The sequence below is a fragment of the Alosa sapidissima genome, chromosome 19 (genome assembly GCF_018492685.1).
Source record: "Alosa sapidissima isolate fAloSap1 chromosome 19, fAloSap1.pri, whole genome shotgun sequence".
Taxonomy (NCBI): Eukaryota; Metazoa; Chordata; class Actinopteri; order Clupeiformes; family Clupeidae; genus Alosa; species Alosa sapidissima.
In genome coordinates this window covers 4,773,446-4,790,030 of record NC_055975.1, presented here as the reverse complement: position 1 = coordinate 4,790,030, position 16,585 = coordinate 4,773,446, and the positions used below count along the sequence as shown (strand labels likewise).

Here is a 16,585-nt window from a genome sequence, read left to right as displayed (position 1 = left end):
TTCTCGAAATGTCGAGTTTAATGTCGACATGACATTTCAACTTTATTCTCGAAATGTCGAGTTTAATGTCGACATGTCGACTTTAAAGTCAACATGTCGAGTTTAATCTCGCCATGGCAAAATATTTGTTGTCTTCATGTGTGGCCCTAATACTCCGTCGTACATATAAGAAGCTTAGTCTTTAGGGAGAAAATTTACTTTTTAATCGCAATTAATCTTGATTCATTCATTTCAAAATATGAAATTAAATAGTTTTTTTTTTTTTATCGTTTGACAGCCCTAATAAAAACGTAAAATATTTAACTGCAGCAATTTACTAATGTAGCCTATGTGACGATTCTTACCATTTATTGTAATTGTTAACCATGACCTTGGCTTCCCTTATGAGTGCCACTGGCAGACAGCCTAATAAATTGTTTGCAGGCAAATCTGTGGCCTAACACAGTGAAATGCCATCAGTCAAATTATTACAGTGGACGCCGCAATTTGGAAAAGCAATATATATTTGCTGCTGTGCTGAGTGTCTTAGCTATCCGTTTCGTACAGATTACAGTATGCTCATGCGTATATTTCACAGGTATGTGCATGCATATATCGTAAAAGATTTCAAGACAGAACCATTGAACATATTTTAATCTGTATTTAGAAAAAACATACTGTAGATTAGATTGATGTGTTAAAATTATGATCGATAGTCTAATAATGGCATTATTAAGTGAAGAGTACCTGATGACTTGTTCAGGACTTGGACTTGGACTCGACTTGGCTTTGAGGTGACTTGGACTTGGACTCGACTTGCCCTTCTCCGTCTTTACTTGGGACTGACTTGGACTTGACTGCTAAGACTTGCCAAACAGTGACTTGGTCCCACCTCTGCTGTGTAGCCTACCCTCAATTTAGTTGTTTCCCCCATTAGGCTTCTTTACCTTTACCATGACAGGAATCTGGCAAAGACAGCTTCAAAATTGTGTTTAGGCCTACTGAGGGAATTCTGGATCTCTTTTTACAATTCCACAAATCAGAACATTTAACACACAGGTTTCTCCATAAAACAAATCCATCCAATGTAGGTAAACAAATCCATCATAATAAAGATACCTATTAAAGATAGGTTAGCCGAGGCTACTAACCTAAGTGAGGACACTTAATTACCATATTGTTAAGGTAGGGTAGGCATACAGTGCAATGCATCAAAGCTGACCATGAATTTCAGAAGCCTACACAATAGCATTCCTGAAAAGAATCATGGCACACGAAACACAACACATGGTTTCAACATAGAAACTGCTCCAGATACTTTATAGAGGAAAGACTTTGACTACGTTCAATTCTCATGCTCCCTCCCCTGTTAAAATAGCAATCTGAATGGGTGTGTTCAGATTCATGCAGCGATGGCTTAAAGCTAGGCTATATGAATATGAATGCACCCAATAAGATGGAGCCATAGCAATCAACAAGATAGCTTCCACCTGGAAGATGCATAGATGTTGGCCAATCAGAGCCATGTCAAGAATGTACATTTTGCTATCAAATTCTAGCATGCTCTGAAACCCAAATAGGAAAAACAAGCTGATTTTTCTTTTAAGCTTAAAAGAAAAATCAGCTTGTTTTTCCTATTTGGGTTTCAGAGCATTGTAAATCATCAGAAAAAAATGAGAAGGCATTTTTTCAATAAAAAAATGTCTCAGTGAATAAAATAACTAAAGTCTATGGCACGACACGAAGATGTGAGCAGGGCTGTGATATTTGCTGAATTGTGGTGTGTCAACAACAGTTATTTTACATACTCGACAGAACATATTTCTTGGCATCATTTTTTAACTGTGCCCTTCAGGTTTTCATCCTACTGATTAACTTGAGAAAGGCATCAGACAAATCCAGATTGAGATTTATTTTAACCATTGTGTTAAATCTAAATGTTAAATATCTACTTAAAAGGTAAACACACCAAAGATGAGAAAAATACAATATATGCACATTTAATAATCATTCTTTAAAAGTTATAATACAAAGTGAAGGTCTCTTGACATCTTAGCTTATTATGAAGATGCAAGATCCGTAACAGTATAGGCAAAATGTCAAGAATTAGCATTGACCCAAAATTGACCATTCTGTCTATTGTTTATCCTTGTGTGGAAGTGCATTTTAAATTTGGAATATTTTACTCAAGATTCCTTTCTATTGTTTTTATTGTGGTTCTACAAGCCTATTCTGTCCTCCTCAGAGTCACAGTCATGCTGTAAGGTTTGGGTGTCAAGGTCACACCAAAAACGGGAGTGAAGTCTGGATCTCCGGCATCCTCAGGCCAGGCAAACTTGAAGCGACGCAATAGAGTGACCATGATCAAGAAGAGTTCCATACGGGCCAAACCCTCACCAAGACAGACACGGGGACCTGCCACATGAGAATGCATAAATGTAGAGAAATGTTTGGAACGTTGATGGAGGGATGTTTGGAGATGTTTGAGTACACAGTCAGGACAAGTGTCTCCACATGCCTGTTAATCATATTCTCTGGCCTACTAATTAGCAAAAGTGAGCAGAAGTGAGTGTAGAGGATATTTTAGGGCATTATGACTCATGCATATTTTGCGTATCACATACTAGCATCTTACCAACAGAGAAGGGCATGAAGGCCTCAGGCTTCTCAAACTCTCCCTGTTCGTTTAGGAAGTTGGAAGGATTGAACTCATGAGGAAACTTCCATTGTCCCTCCTCACGCATGGCAGACCCCAGGTTAGGAACGATCAAAGTGCCCTGTGAGAGAAAGGAGATGAAACCATTTACCATTTCAGTTAAGTTCAGCTGCAGAGATATTTGAATACGATAAATGAAATGAGTTCAAATTGTTCCAGCCATCTTGCCTTAGGGATATGATACCCCAACAGCTCTGTGTCTTTAGTTGTGCAGTGGAACACGCTGAGAGGCACAGTGTTGGCGATACGCTGTGATTCATGGACAACAGCTTGAGTGTAAGGCATTCTGTGTCTGTCTTCAAAGCAGGCCTGGTCTTTGTCCTCCAGAACCTCCTCAATCTCTTGATAACATTTCTCTAAGGTAGCACAGAGACAGTTCACGGTGATCAAAGAGACTAATGCCTTTGTGATATCTGCATGAACTGTGACATAAGTAAAGTTGTTTCAAGAACAAACCCTGAATATCTGGATGAGTGGACAGATAAAGGAAAGCAGTGAGAAGAGTGTTGGAAGTGGTGTCTGTTCCAGCAAAATGTAGGTCCAGGATATACATCATAAGCTGTGGCTCTACAAATGTGGACCCATCTTCTCCTCTCTAGGCAGGAGTGGAAAGGTATGATGAGAACCATGCAAATACAGATAACATGGAAAATGTTTTCCTGTGAGGGACCCTGTCATGATGCAAACCTTATCCATCTCATCCAGGTAACAGTCAATGAAATCCCGTGGCTGCCCTGGGATCCTGGTCTTCTTATGGTGATTGATTAAATCCATGCTCATTTTCTGTGCTATTGCAGCATTCTCAAAAGCCCTTTGGAAAGGCAGGGGCCAGCTCCTTACCATAGGAAAAGTGTCATAAACCTGCAGGAGAAGGAATATTTGGGTCAAATCTAAATCCCAAAGATGCCATGGTCATAAACATATTACATTGGAAAAAGACAGCATAACATGGTTACTAATACCGTACCATGGCCCAAGGTCCATTGGTAATCTTTGCATTCTCAGTGTAGAGCTTGATAAAAATCTTTAGGGCCTCGTCATTATACTCATAACGTGCTCCAAAGAGAACAGTGCAAATTATATTGGAGGCAGCATTATGGAACATAGTCTGCGGGCTCATGGATTTTCCTGTAGAAACATTTAATCGATATCATCCATAACATTTTGCTAATTGTTTTAATATTTCAGATCATTTTGAAAATATCAAAGTAAAACGAATATGCCAAAACAAGACTTGTACAACTAAATATTACTCATACCAACACTTTGGTCCAATTCTGCAATAACGTAAGAAAGCTCTCCGTAGATTCTTTCTTCCATTGACTGCTTCCCCAAACCAAAGTTCCTCAGGGTCATCAGTGCAAAGCGCCTGTGGTCCCTCCAGCTGGACCCATAGTCTACCAGAATCACACCTACAGAGCAGAAGTAAAGTGTTTAATCAATCCAGTGCAGTTTTGTTTTTATTTGCTACTGGGCTTCCCCAGTTGCAGAGTATTTTTCACAAATGTCGTAAATACCACTCTAGTAACCTTCCCGCTGGATATGGTAAACTGGCAAAAATAATCTCTGATGAGCCATGTCGACTGACAAGGTACACAGTTTCATACAAATTGTATTGCACAATTGCCGTAAAGTAATTTGTGAATCTCCAGGTGAGTTGCAAGGCTGGTTCTCCATAGATGGGTAGGGTATGGATGGGAAGGTGCACCATTATCCCTACAAGTTAGTTTACCATCAAAATGACTTTTAGGCTGTTATATTAAGGTACAAACTTGCATAGGATGCCTTAAATCAACAATACTGATAAGCAAATCACAGTATCTCATTGCATCACAGACAACAAGTTCATTTAGCAGACACATTCATGGAAAGCACATTACAACATAGTGTAGATATGAATGGTCTTTTATCAGTATGTTTCCTTAACTGGACCTTATGTAACTGCATTGTTGTAATGTTTGCCCCTGTGGTCTTCCAGTCAAGCTATTTGAACATTAGACATCATGGACCACATTCAGTTTTAACAACAGTGCTGCCTTGGTGTTTCTGAATAACCTGGTAAACAAAACCTTTTCTTCTCGTCCACTACAAAACAATACACTTTCTCAGAAATAGGTCTATTTGAGACGTACCCTATATCCTGTTTGAAAACAGTGGATACATTACATACAATGTTTCATGTATGATGTAACTATGCATCATAGTTGCTTCCCTATGTCACATCTATTTATCATAAGGGAGGAGTTGTTTCAACAAGTTGTAAATATTTACAACTATAGTTATAAGTGTTAAACAGCACAATATAATCTTACATAGTTGAAAAGCTAGCTATAATGATAAATATGGTTTATGGTGTTTACCTCTGCCTTGTGTAATATCGTTGACCATGAGGCCTTGAGGTCGCCCAGCAAAATCTACACCTTTCGTCACCAGAGCCTCCTTTATTGCCTCCACTCCATGCAGGAAAACGGCCGGCCTTGAGCCAATGAACACACTAAAAATCTTACCATATTTGTCTGACATCTACTGGCATGAAAAACAAAATACAATCTGTGAATGTTTGTATGGTGTAGTGCAGCACATGCATATCTACACATACACACACAGGTCTCACGAAGATAGTTATTTTACAAGATGTACTGTGCATAGACCCCAACTCCCAGTATAGCCTATTCTGTATTGACATAAATAGAATAATATGACTGAAGATCTTATTCATGATGGAGATCAAGTTTCATATTCATGAAGATCAAATGAATTTACACTTGTTAGGAAAGAGATAAAAGACTACTATCTATAGAGACCTGTAAATCCGTCTACAGTATGTCTTCCACTGAATCTGCCTCAAAAATGAGTTTAAACATTGCTAATATCTCAAGACTAACTTCCCAATCTAAATCTCTATATCCTGACAAACCTCTCTGAAAAATGGAGCAAAGTTCATGGCAAGACACTGGAAATGAATCATATTTTACCCGCTGTAGATCATTTAGTGGGTTGAGCACGCTGAACTCCAGCAGGTTCCCAAAGAAAGGCAGGGGCCGGGGACCAGGAGGGAACTTGTTTGGCCTGCGAGTCCTGAGCTGAACAAGGACCAGGCACACACAGATCCACAGCAGAATCAAAGCAGCCCACATGATGACTGTTGGCCTACTACTCTGTGCTCTTAACTTTAAACTCTGAGATAAATAGCGAGCACAGCCCGCCCACTTAGTGTGTGTGTGTGTGTGTGTGTGTGTGTGAGAGAGAGAGAGAGAGAGAGAGTGTGTGAGTGTGTGTGAGAGAGAGTGAGTGAGAGAATGAGAGAAAGAGACCTGTGGCGAGTCAGTTTTGATAAACAAAATTACGTTTAGTTCAACAAATGTAGTAAATCATTTTGTTTTGGACCGAATAAACTTCTATAACCACAACTTAATACTGAGGCCAAGATTAGGATACAATAATTTTTGCAAGCCATCTAAGAATACATAGTACCTCATTACTATACCTAGCTATTAAAATTAGACCAAATTATTAACAAATAATAAGCACAACTGTAACCTTATACAAATATTTTAAAATTAGATGCATCCAAAAAGCCTTTCAGATAAAATAAGATAAGAAATAAGATAAGACTTTATTTAATCCCACACTGGGGAAATGAACAGCCATGGAAGATGGATCCAGCAATAGTAAGAATAAGCAGCAGAAATATTAAACAATATAAAAATTGAAAGAATAGAATAGTTAGCCTGACAAGCCAGACCCACATTAAAATGTAGGGTCTGGGCACTCACCGTTCGCAGTGCTCAGTCCGAGGGGCGGGATAATCGGTTGTCTTTCAAATTTCCTCTGCACGCAATAGGACAGCGCTGAGTCCCATGCGTTTTTTCACCAGCGGAGCTAGTTGGCTAGTTCAAACTTTTGTCAACTTAAAACAAGCTTAACTCGTGTCACACTGTTAGCCAAAAGCAACATCCATCTTCTTTGTTTTCAAGTAGCAGGGAATTCAAGCCAAACCGTTGCAACTCTGCCATCAATCATTATGTTAAGCTCGCCTAACGACTCTATACACGATTTGATTGGCCTGATAGAAGTTTAATTTTTTGAGCTCACAAGCCAACGGAGAGTTGCTAGACTAGCCCTGGAAGCAAATGTAATTTGCTGCCGCTAGAGTGCGTCTAGATTTCTAGGCTATAGAATAGTGCAAACAGAGCCTAAATAATAACAGTGCAGTGCTTTATGATAGTGGTGATATAGAGCCTAAACAATAACAGTGCAGCGCTTCATGACAGTATTATAATAACAGTGCAGTGCTTCATGACAGTATTATAATAACAGTGCAGCGAGTGCAGTGCTTCATGACAGTATTATAATAACAGTGCAGTGCTTCATGACAGTCATGTTATAGAGCCTAATGGCAGATGGAATGAAAGACCTGCAGTAGCGTTCCTTTTTGCAAGATGTGTCAGCAGCCAACGACAGCGCTCCTAGCCAGCTTATTTAACCTATTTCTGTCCCTCTCAGAGCTCCCACTACCCCAACAGACCACTGCGTAAAGAATTGCAGACGCTACAACTGTGTAATAAAACGTCCTTAACAGTGACCTGCAGACACCGAGGGACTTCAGTCTTCTCAGCAGATGGAGACCACTTTGGCCCTTCTTGTACAGGGCATCTGTGTTGTGTGTCCAGTCCAGTCTATTGTTAAGGTGAACACCCAGGTATTTGTAGACTGATACCACCTCAATATCCGCTCCCAGTATGCTCAATGGTGCAAATGATCTCTTTAGTCTTACTGGTATTCATCCGAAGGTAGATTCCTCCACACTATTCGACAAAGTTGGCGATGGCCTCCCTATATTCCAGATCATTCCCCTTTGTCACACAGCCAACAATGGCTGTGTCATCAGAGAACTTCTGGAGGTGACAGCTGTCTGTGTTGTATCCGAAGTCTGATGTCTACAGAGTGAAGCGAAAGGGGGAGAGTACTGTATCTTATGGGGCCCCTGTTCTGTAGATACAACATCCGACTCACAGCCACGTAGTCTCACATACTGCAGTCTGTTAGTGAGGTAGTCAGTGATCCATGCAGTGAGGTGGCAGTCTACCCCAGCTCTTTCCAGCTTCACTGGCTGAATCGTGTTGAAAGTAAAAGTAAAAGTAAAAAAAAAATGACTCCCAGTGTTCTCCAGGTGAGGGAGGGACCGGTGGAGCAGGAAGATGATCGTGTCCTCCACACCAACACCTGGTTGGTACGTGGACTGGAGTGGGTCCATCTTACTGCTCATCAGGCACCGAAGGTGGTTTAGAACAATCCTGTCAGGGCTACCAGCCTGAAATGGTTAGGCCCCTAGGGTGAGCTGTCTTGGGGACAGGAACCACACAGGAGGTCTTCCAGAGCATTGGGACTTTCTCCAGCCTGAGGCTAAGGTTGAAAGACCCCGCAGAGTTGATTTGCACAGCCCCTTTAGAGAGACTACATGGGTAGAATAGATCTTTTTTGCTTACAGGGTTTCATGGCAACTGAGGTAGAGTGGGAAAAAATGCTATTCTCTGAAAGTCTCTGCTCTGAGTGCAACAGAGAGTGTGTGTGTGAGAGAGGAAAATGAGTAGCTGAAACTCTTGGAAGTCCAGTGACCAGAGAAGTTTATTTTGTTGATCAAAGAACTTTGGATGTTTTTCCTACATGAAACGATGATGTGTAGAATACCATAATTTTTCCAGTCAAAAATATTTTCCTCAAAATAGTTGGGTTTCCTTTATTTTGAGTGTACAGAGTAAAGACAAAAAGTAAAAAGTAAAGACAAGTGTCAGTTGAGTGGCAACTGTGATGGATAGGCAGAAAATATTCCCAATAATAAAAGATAATCTATAGCCTACAGTATTTGATATGTTTTGATGATGAAATGAAATGCCCACAACAACCACAAGCATGGTGCAAGATTTGATTTGGTGCAAGATTTGATGTTTACTCATGACATTTATTAGAATTGATGTTTACTCATGCCATTTAGTAGCTTGGCTACTAGCTTTATTAACATTTTTGTTTGTTGTCAAGTCATGCAACTTGATTATTTTATTCTTCTTAACATCTAGTTTAGGTTGTGGAATATAGTTTCATCTTGTTTTAAACACTCGTGGGCCAACTGCTATCAGGGATTCCTATAAGGAAGACAACTGGCTGAAGGATGAATGCCTCGGTCGGGAGGAGGCCCTAATGAAGCATCCAGCCATGTCATGTTTTGGAGCAAGGGTTTCTGTATTACTGAATGTATCACTGGGTTTCGGTTACTGAATGTATCGTGGAGAGCATGCAAAAATGCATTAGTATTAATGATTCCCATTGCATGGATTGTTTGTGGTTTTCCATTACCATGTGTTTTGCCTCAATGGGATGGAAACGTATGCAGAGCCACACGTCATCCTGTCTTGCTAAAAATCAGTAAGGTTTCAACTGTCTGTATGCAAGTTGTCTGCAGTAGAAGCACTCAAAAGTCGCAACGCTGTCACCAGGCATCTTTGTAGCAGTTAGTTCTTGTCATTTGGAAGCCTAGACTATGATGTAGTGCAATTTTGCACATGTTGTTGATCAGATCATATGTGATGGTTGGTGCTGAGTTTTGGTGAATACACAGAAGTAGGGGTGGGCGATATATATCGTCTGCGATAATATCGTGATTGTTGTTTTAATGATGTGCAAATTGACATTATCGAGTATTTAAATTACTTGGGGAAAAAACACTTGAAATCACGCACTGAAGACTCATACATTCCCAGGAGGTAGGCTATGCGGGAGAAGTGCAGCAGAGCAAGTGTCACGTGATCACTAGTGGGTCACAACGTTGTCCCACGCAGCCTAATGTTTATTTTGTGCAGCAAGAGTAGCCTACTTGGGATTTTATGCGGCTACTTCTGTTCAAGTAGCATTGATGAGACAGTCATGTTTTTTCTTACACGGTATTATATGTAGAGAAAACAATAGCCTTTGAGTATTTTAATAGTCAGTTGTAAACAAATAACTATTCTCATGTAACTCTTTTGTAAATGGACTGAAGTTCGCTCTAAATATCTACGTTTACCGATTATGCTAACCGTTAGCATCTCTATGGGATTTATCATTTACATTAGCCATAAGCTAACGCATTAGTTTATATTCTGTAACTTGGAATGCTAGCCTACGTGATTGCTCTAAAACAAAAAATAGAAGGAAATAACTGAGATGTAGGCTACTCTGTTGGTCTGCTCTTAGTTTTACATTGAATCCTATGTAAAGGTTTGAAAGGAACTTCAGCTTCAGACTTTCTCTTGGGAAACTGTTAGGCCTATTCATCTTCTCTAATGTAGCTGGCGAGACCATTGCCACACACACAAGTGGGGGCAGAATTGGAAATGTGTCAGAGTGACAATGCATTGGTTGATTTGGTTAAAAAGTCACAGGTTAGGTTATTGGTTATTATTGTAATGATGCTATTCATACATAATGAGCTGTAAAGTAACTCAGACTTTAACAAAAACACATTTTTAAAGGATATCGACTAATTGTCGTTATCGTCAAAATCACAAAAAATATTGAGATATTTTTTTTTGTCCATATTGCCCACCCCTACACAGAAGTAATTGCTAAAATCCCTATATGGTTACAACTACTCTATGCACCCAATTCATGTAACTTGACTGTAAGTGAAACTGGCAAACTGTTTTATTCCCATGAAATAAGACCAATACTTCAATAAATGATTATAGATAAATATATCGTTTTTTTTTATCTTCAACACAGGCCTACTTGCCATGTCACAGACTGTCTATGTCTTTTCAATGTATTGTGCTGTAAAATTCAAAACGTTATAAAATTCATAACTACATTGTCTTTTTTGTCCTTGTCATTTACAGTAATGTTCTGCTGATCAGCTCACAAAGTACCTGTAGCTGGGAGACATGGGAAAAGGGAGTGAGGGCCAAGTCACAGTGTGTCTACAATTATCTGCTGAAATACAGTCCCCTCTGATCTGCTGAACTACAGTACCCCCTGATCTGCTGAACTACAGTACCCCCTGATCTGCTGAACTACAGTACCCCCTGATCTGCTGAAATACAGTACTCGATCTGCTGAACAGTGCCCCCATATGGGAGAAACAGGAGATGAATCCACAGAGGAATAAGTAAGTATAAGTATATGTACTCTTTTGATCCCGTGAGGGAAATTTGTCAATCCCAATCCGTGTATTAGTAAAACACACACAGCACACAGTGTACACACAGTGAGGTGAAGCTAACCTATACTATACATATGACTAACCCGGAGCAGTGCCTTGCTCAAGGGCACTTCAGCTGTGGATGTGGGCATGGGAGAGTGGTGCTCAACCACTTCCACCACCCACATTTTTCTTACTGGGTGGGGGATCGAACCGGGAACCCTTCGGTTACAAGCGAAGCCCTAACCAGAAGGCCTCGGCTGCCCATAATTGGCATGTACAATACTACATGTAAAAACTATACCTATTCTACACTGCAAAACCTGGTTATCTAATAAAATCTAACCAAGTGTTATTAATCTTATATCAAGATCAAAAATTCTAGTTGGTATTGTTTTCAGTACAAAGAAACTTACCTAGCACTTTCTTGTAAAATCATTTGACTTAATTTAAGAAGAGTTTGACTTATTTTCTCATCCTGAAAACAAGTAAATTTGTCTGCCAGTGCGTTAAGTAAACTTGTCCTAAAAACAAGCAAATTTGGCTGCCAGTGCAACAAACAAGCAAATTTGTCTTGATAAGACTCTTAAAATAAGTTAGTCTTCTTCAACATGTCAAAATTAACATACTAAAAACAATACCAAATACATTTTGATCTTAAAAAAACAATACCAAATACATTTTGATCTTAAAAAGATTAATAACACATGGTTAGATTAAATGTTTGCAGTGTAAAACAATTGGCCTATTTCTCCTCATGAAAACAAACATGGTCATGTGCAGAATATGAACAAGTACTCAGTGGTAAGTGTACAGCAGGTTCTATTCTATTCTTTTTAGTGGACCATTTTTAGATCCCTGGGAAAGGGGGACTACAACACTGTTGTCAGCAAGAAAGGGATGTGTATTTCATCAAGATCTGTTCATAATTGAGTATAGTCATAAATGCCATTTAATGAAAAGCTTAAACACGAAATAAATATTATTAAAATCTTGCCAGTTAATTTGTTGGTTCAATACAGCTTTTCAGCAGATAGATTGAGATGAGTGAGCATCTGTCTGTTTAACAAATCTTCAAATAATAAATGATGAATTCAATAATCTCTGCATAGGTGTATGATAGTTTGAAAGTTATACCATAAAAAAAGCTTTGTTTCCATTTATGTGGTAATTTTCAGAGTGCAGAGACTTATTTCGAAATAACCTTTTTCAATAATCTTAATGTTCATATCTTCACATCATCCATCCAAATGTATGTATAGAAAAACATATTGAAGATCTTTTAGGAGAAATGTGATGAGAGAGATGTGTTCTATTCTCCTCCCAGTACCGGCACTGACATGAAGGGGGCGAGTGTGGGAAGTGCTTGAGTGTGGGCACGCTGCTTAAATATTGAGCGCAGCACTAGTCATCCGCCCAGCTGGGCTTTCATTATGGGGCTCGGGATTCAGGGCCACCAGCGTGTGACTGAGCGCACTTGACACCATGACTGAGAGAGCGAGAGGGATCCTCTTCCCTCTGACACTATACCCCTGGCATGGCCAGGAAGACCCTTAGGCCGAGACCTAACCTACTTTCTCATGCAGGCTTGCTGGGATCTCGTTCACTTTCATCACAATCGTTACTAACCTTAATGCAAACAAACAAAGCTCAGCTTATGTTTACTTAGCACCAGTTCTATGAGTGTGTTTAAGCATTACTAAACATGTTGCTATTGCATACTGAAAGGTGTGTTATGTCATTGTTTTTGTTGTTAAGTGTTTTGAGAGCTACATCTCTAAATAACCATAGATGAGACAATTGATTCTAATGAAAAAGGTAAGTCATATTATTTAACTAGATTAGTACCTATCTACTTAGATTTGTCCATTCTGCCCATGACCCCAACTTTGCAACCCTAATATTCACTTTAAAACCACACACCTTCATTTGTAATTGATATACGTATTTGGATGATGATTGGTTTTCAACTCAAATGACCCCATTTAAAATTTACATTTCAATTGGTGTGTCTAATCCTAGTCTTATTTTAATGAAACTGCTATGGAGAAAAGCCAAACCCAAACATGAGAAGTCTGATGAAAACAAATTAACAATGTTAATTTCCAACATGGACATTTCTTCTTGCCCATAATGCTCCTCTGCCTCTTGCGCTGTATTGGAAGTACATACACGCACAAAGTTAAAAGGCAAAACTGTGTTGAGCACCCCACCCCATACAACTCAGGCACTGACAGAATGAGATGTGAAACTCGCCTCATGGCACAGTAGGTGGTTGGAGTGAGAACAGTCTTTGATGATGCTGCGCACTTTACGCAAGCATCGCTTGCTCTGGATGGCCTCGATGGAGGGGAGTGAGGAACCGGTGATGCGTTGGGCAGTTTTCACCACCCTATGCAGTGCTTTCCGGTCATAGGCAGAGCAGTTGCCATACTGTGACACAGTTGGTGAGGATGCTCACGATGGTGCAGCGGTACAAGTTCACCAGGATCTGAGGAGACAGGTGGACCTTCTTTAGTCTCCTTAGGAAGATAGATAGATAGATAGATAGATAGATAGATAGATAGATAGATAGACATAGTGTGCTTAAGGATGATCAAGCATGACAGGGTAGGGACTGAGCCTGTAATTCAGTGTGCATTATAGCATTGTAAGGTGCTCTATGAGAGTGAGTATCACAGTGATGGTGCAAATAAGTAAGTCCAACAGTGCAGCAGTGTAAGGATAACGTTGGACATGAACGTAAAATAAATATGGACATATAAGAGAATAATGTATAATGTAGACAAGGTCATATAAAAAAAACTATATCAGTGCAAGAATAGGTTGAGGTAATAGGGTTACAGCCATTGGTCAAGTATTGAGTATAAAGTATTAAAGCAACACCAAAGAGTTTTTTGTACCTTAAAATAATGTTTCCAAAATCGTTTCAGTGGTTCATCAACTCATAACAGGGTGAACGGCACTTTCTGCATTCACTTCGCAGCCCTCTATCGGCTATAACCGCACTATGTAAGTTTGCCGGATCGGGTAGCGGATCTGTAGTTCGATGGAATGAGACATAAGAAACTAAAATTTGACTTGCATTTGATGTCGCAATACATCATACTTTCATAAAATCATGCAACATGTTCTACCTTGTCTGTGGACATTGTTATTTGCAAAGCCGGTGCTGGATAAACAAATGGTGCGTGTGACAGGAAACGTTTTTTGGTGTTGCTTTAAGCATCAAGTACGGCCACAGTCCAGGAGGGAGGGAGGGGTTGTTCTTCCCTGATACACCCCACAATTGCAGTATCATCAGAGAACTTCTGCATGTGGCATGACTCAGTGTGGTAACAGAAGTCAGATGTGTACAGGGTAAACAGGACTGGCGAGAAGAGATGCTGGTGAGCTTTCTTTTGATTGCAGTAGAGTTGTTGAGGTCCTCAGAGATGTGGACACCCAGAAACTTGAAGCTGGTGACACGCTCCACCTCAGTCCCGTTGATGAGGATGGCGGGCTGTGTGCCAGCTTTTGACTTCCTGTAGTCCACAATGAGCTCATTGGTCTTCTTGGTGTTGAGAACCAGGTCGTTGTCGGTGCACCACATTAGCCCCTTTTACACTGAGATCACTCAAAATTCACGGGAAGAGGAGATGTATTTTTGCCGCATCGTGTCTAAAACAAGGTGAAAATTTGCCGGCCTGCTGTGTCTGTTCACATGATCTGGCATGTTGGAGGAGGCTGGACCAGATAACCAACGTGACGTGCAACAGCGGGCGTGTAGACTGATAGACGTAGGCCTTCTTATGCGTGGGCCTTCAGATGCAGCAGGTGTGTGACCATGGTGGCAGGTGTGTGACCATGGTGGGAGAACCAACTGCACAGTTGATGTGCACATTTTTACTACCCTACAAATGCAAGTGAAGTTGCTTTACATCATAGTGCAGTACTATGTGTCGATGCTTAGAATGTCGGATTCTTGCGATCAGTGTCTTCGGACAATAACAAGTAATTTGGAAGGGAAATTGAAGAGAAGCAGGGAGCAGTTTGAAGTTGAAAGACTCAATGATCTTAAACGCCATAGACAAAGACATTTGGCTCTTCTAGGTCAATTTGCTTTGGGATCTAAAAGGATGTGGAGCACCCATATGGAGGCTATCCAATGACAGGCTTCAATTTTGGATCATTCATTTAGCGTCGAGATGTATTTCATCGAGTTAGAGAACGATCCAAATAGCGGGGAGAGCCGGGATGGATGAAACACGTTTTAATCAAGCATAATTTGCAAAGAGATCGTACCACACTGAAAGCTAATATTTTGTCACTATAACCCACATCTATCCTCTGTACAGTTGCATTTTCAGCCCTGACCAAAACCATTCAGGAATTATTTAAGTAAATGTCAGGATCTGGCCTGGACTGATGACTTTGTGCCACCCTGGTGGCCATTTTGTTTTGTTTTCTGTCGTGCTTTGTATTTACCTGTCTGGTCATGTGTCTTTGTCTCCACCCATTTCCTTATATGGTCTGCACTTCCTGTCTCGTCAGTTTCCTCTGTCCGTTGTCGGATCGTCTCTCTGTTTAGCCCATCCGTCCGTCCGTCCGTCTGTCCGTCATTGTAAGTTCGTAGTTAATAAAACGTGTTTGTCTGAGGATTCTGCCTCCATTAAGTCTTGCGCTTGGGTCCTATCTTGAGAAACTTGACAGTACGATCTGACCAAGCATGGACCCAGCAGACTCCCGCATGGAGGAACTTAGAAAGGTGGAGTACACTCTTTGCAGGCTTAATGCAGAACTGGTAAGATCCACAGATTTGGAGCGCCGGCATGTCATTTGTTCCCTGATGAAACGGGCCATTTCATCAGAGCCCTGGATGACTGGCTACGTTAGCCGGTCAGCTCTCCAGTCTGGACAGCAGCTTGCGGAACCTCCTTTCTCTCAGCGACCCCCAGGGCCATGTTCATTCCTTCCCAGGTCCGGTTTGTGAGTCCACTTCGTAGTCAACCAGTCCCCAGTCAACCCCTCAGGTGGTCAGACTGGGCCAACTCCATCTCCAACCAGCTGGCCCCAGAGGAATCGCCATTTTGGGGAACTATGCTTCTCCTGTGTCGTCTGTGTCTGAGTCTCCTGTGTTGCCTGTGTCCAAGTCTGTCTCTGTCTGTGAGTTCCCCATGTCTGTCTTGTCTGATTCTCCTGCCCTGCCCAAGCCTGCTGCCCCGTCTGAGTCTGCCCAACCGTGGTCACAGTCTGTCGGACCAGTCCCTCCATCCAGGCCTCCTCCGCCCACCCTGGTTGGACTTTTCAGGGGACGCCAGGAGGCGTCCGTGGGGGGGGGTGGTACTGTCAGTATTTGGCCTGGACTGATGACTTTCTGTCGTGCTTTGTATTTACCTGTCTGGTCATGTGTCTTTGTCTCTCCACCCATTCCCTTATATGGTCTGCACTTAATCACTGAATTTCCCCTTGGGGATCAATAAAGTATCTTTCTATCTATCTATCTACTTCCTGTCTCGTCAGTTTCCCTCCGTTTCTGCTCTCACCTGTTCCCCCGTTATTGTCTTGTTGGTCTTGCCAGTCCTCTGTCTCTCTGTTAATTGGTCTGTGTATTTCTACCCCCATGTTTGTCTGAGGATTCAGCCTCCATTGAGTCTTGCGCTTGGGTCCTATCTTGAGAAACCTGATAGTAAAAGTGGGACGTGTGACATGTTTAATTTTGTTTGGCAAATTTGAAA

At 41.0% G+C, this 16,585-nt stretch overlaps 1 protein-coding gene across 1 annotated transcript; it reads right to left on the bottom strand.

Moving 5' to 3' along the window:
• Positions 1–2,175: 2,175 nt before the first annotated feature.
• LOC121693550 (cytochrome P450 2F2-like) lies at positions 2,176–5,870 on the bottom strand. The gene is made up of 9 exons (XM_042073075.1): positions 5,671–5,870; positions 5,056–5,218; positions 3,955–4,107; positions 3,663–3,823; positions 3,383–3,556; positions 3,152–3,290; positions 2,864–3,051; positions 2,615–2,756; positions 2,176–2,394 (listed from the first exon to the last, which is right to left on the bottom strand). The coding sequence occupies exons 1-9, from the start codon at positions 5,830–5,832 to the stop codon at positions 2,207–2,209; spliced, it is 1,470 nt and encodes a 489-aa protein (XP_041929009.1). The 5' UTR covers positions 5,833–5,870; the 3' UTR covers positions 2,176–2,206.
• Positions 5,871–16,585: the final 10,715 nt, after the last annotated feature.

Coding starts and splice junctions, on each gene's coding strand:
- LOC121693550 (XM_042073075.1), bottom strand. CDS start 5,832: ATGTGGGCTGCTTTGATTCTGCTGTGGATCTGTGTGTGCCTGGTCCTT. Junction 3,052..3,151: donor CACTCATCCAGATATTCAGG/GTTTGTTCTTGA, acceptor GTGCTACCTTAG/AGAAATGTTATCAAGAGATT. Junction 2,757..2,863: donor TGGGGTATCATATCCCTAAG/GCAAGATGGCTG, acceptor TTTCTCTCACAG/GGCACTTTGATCGTTCCTAA.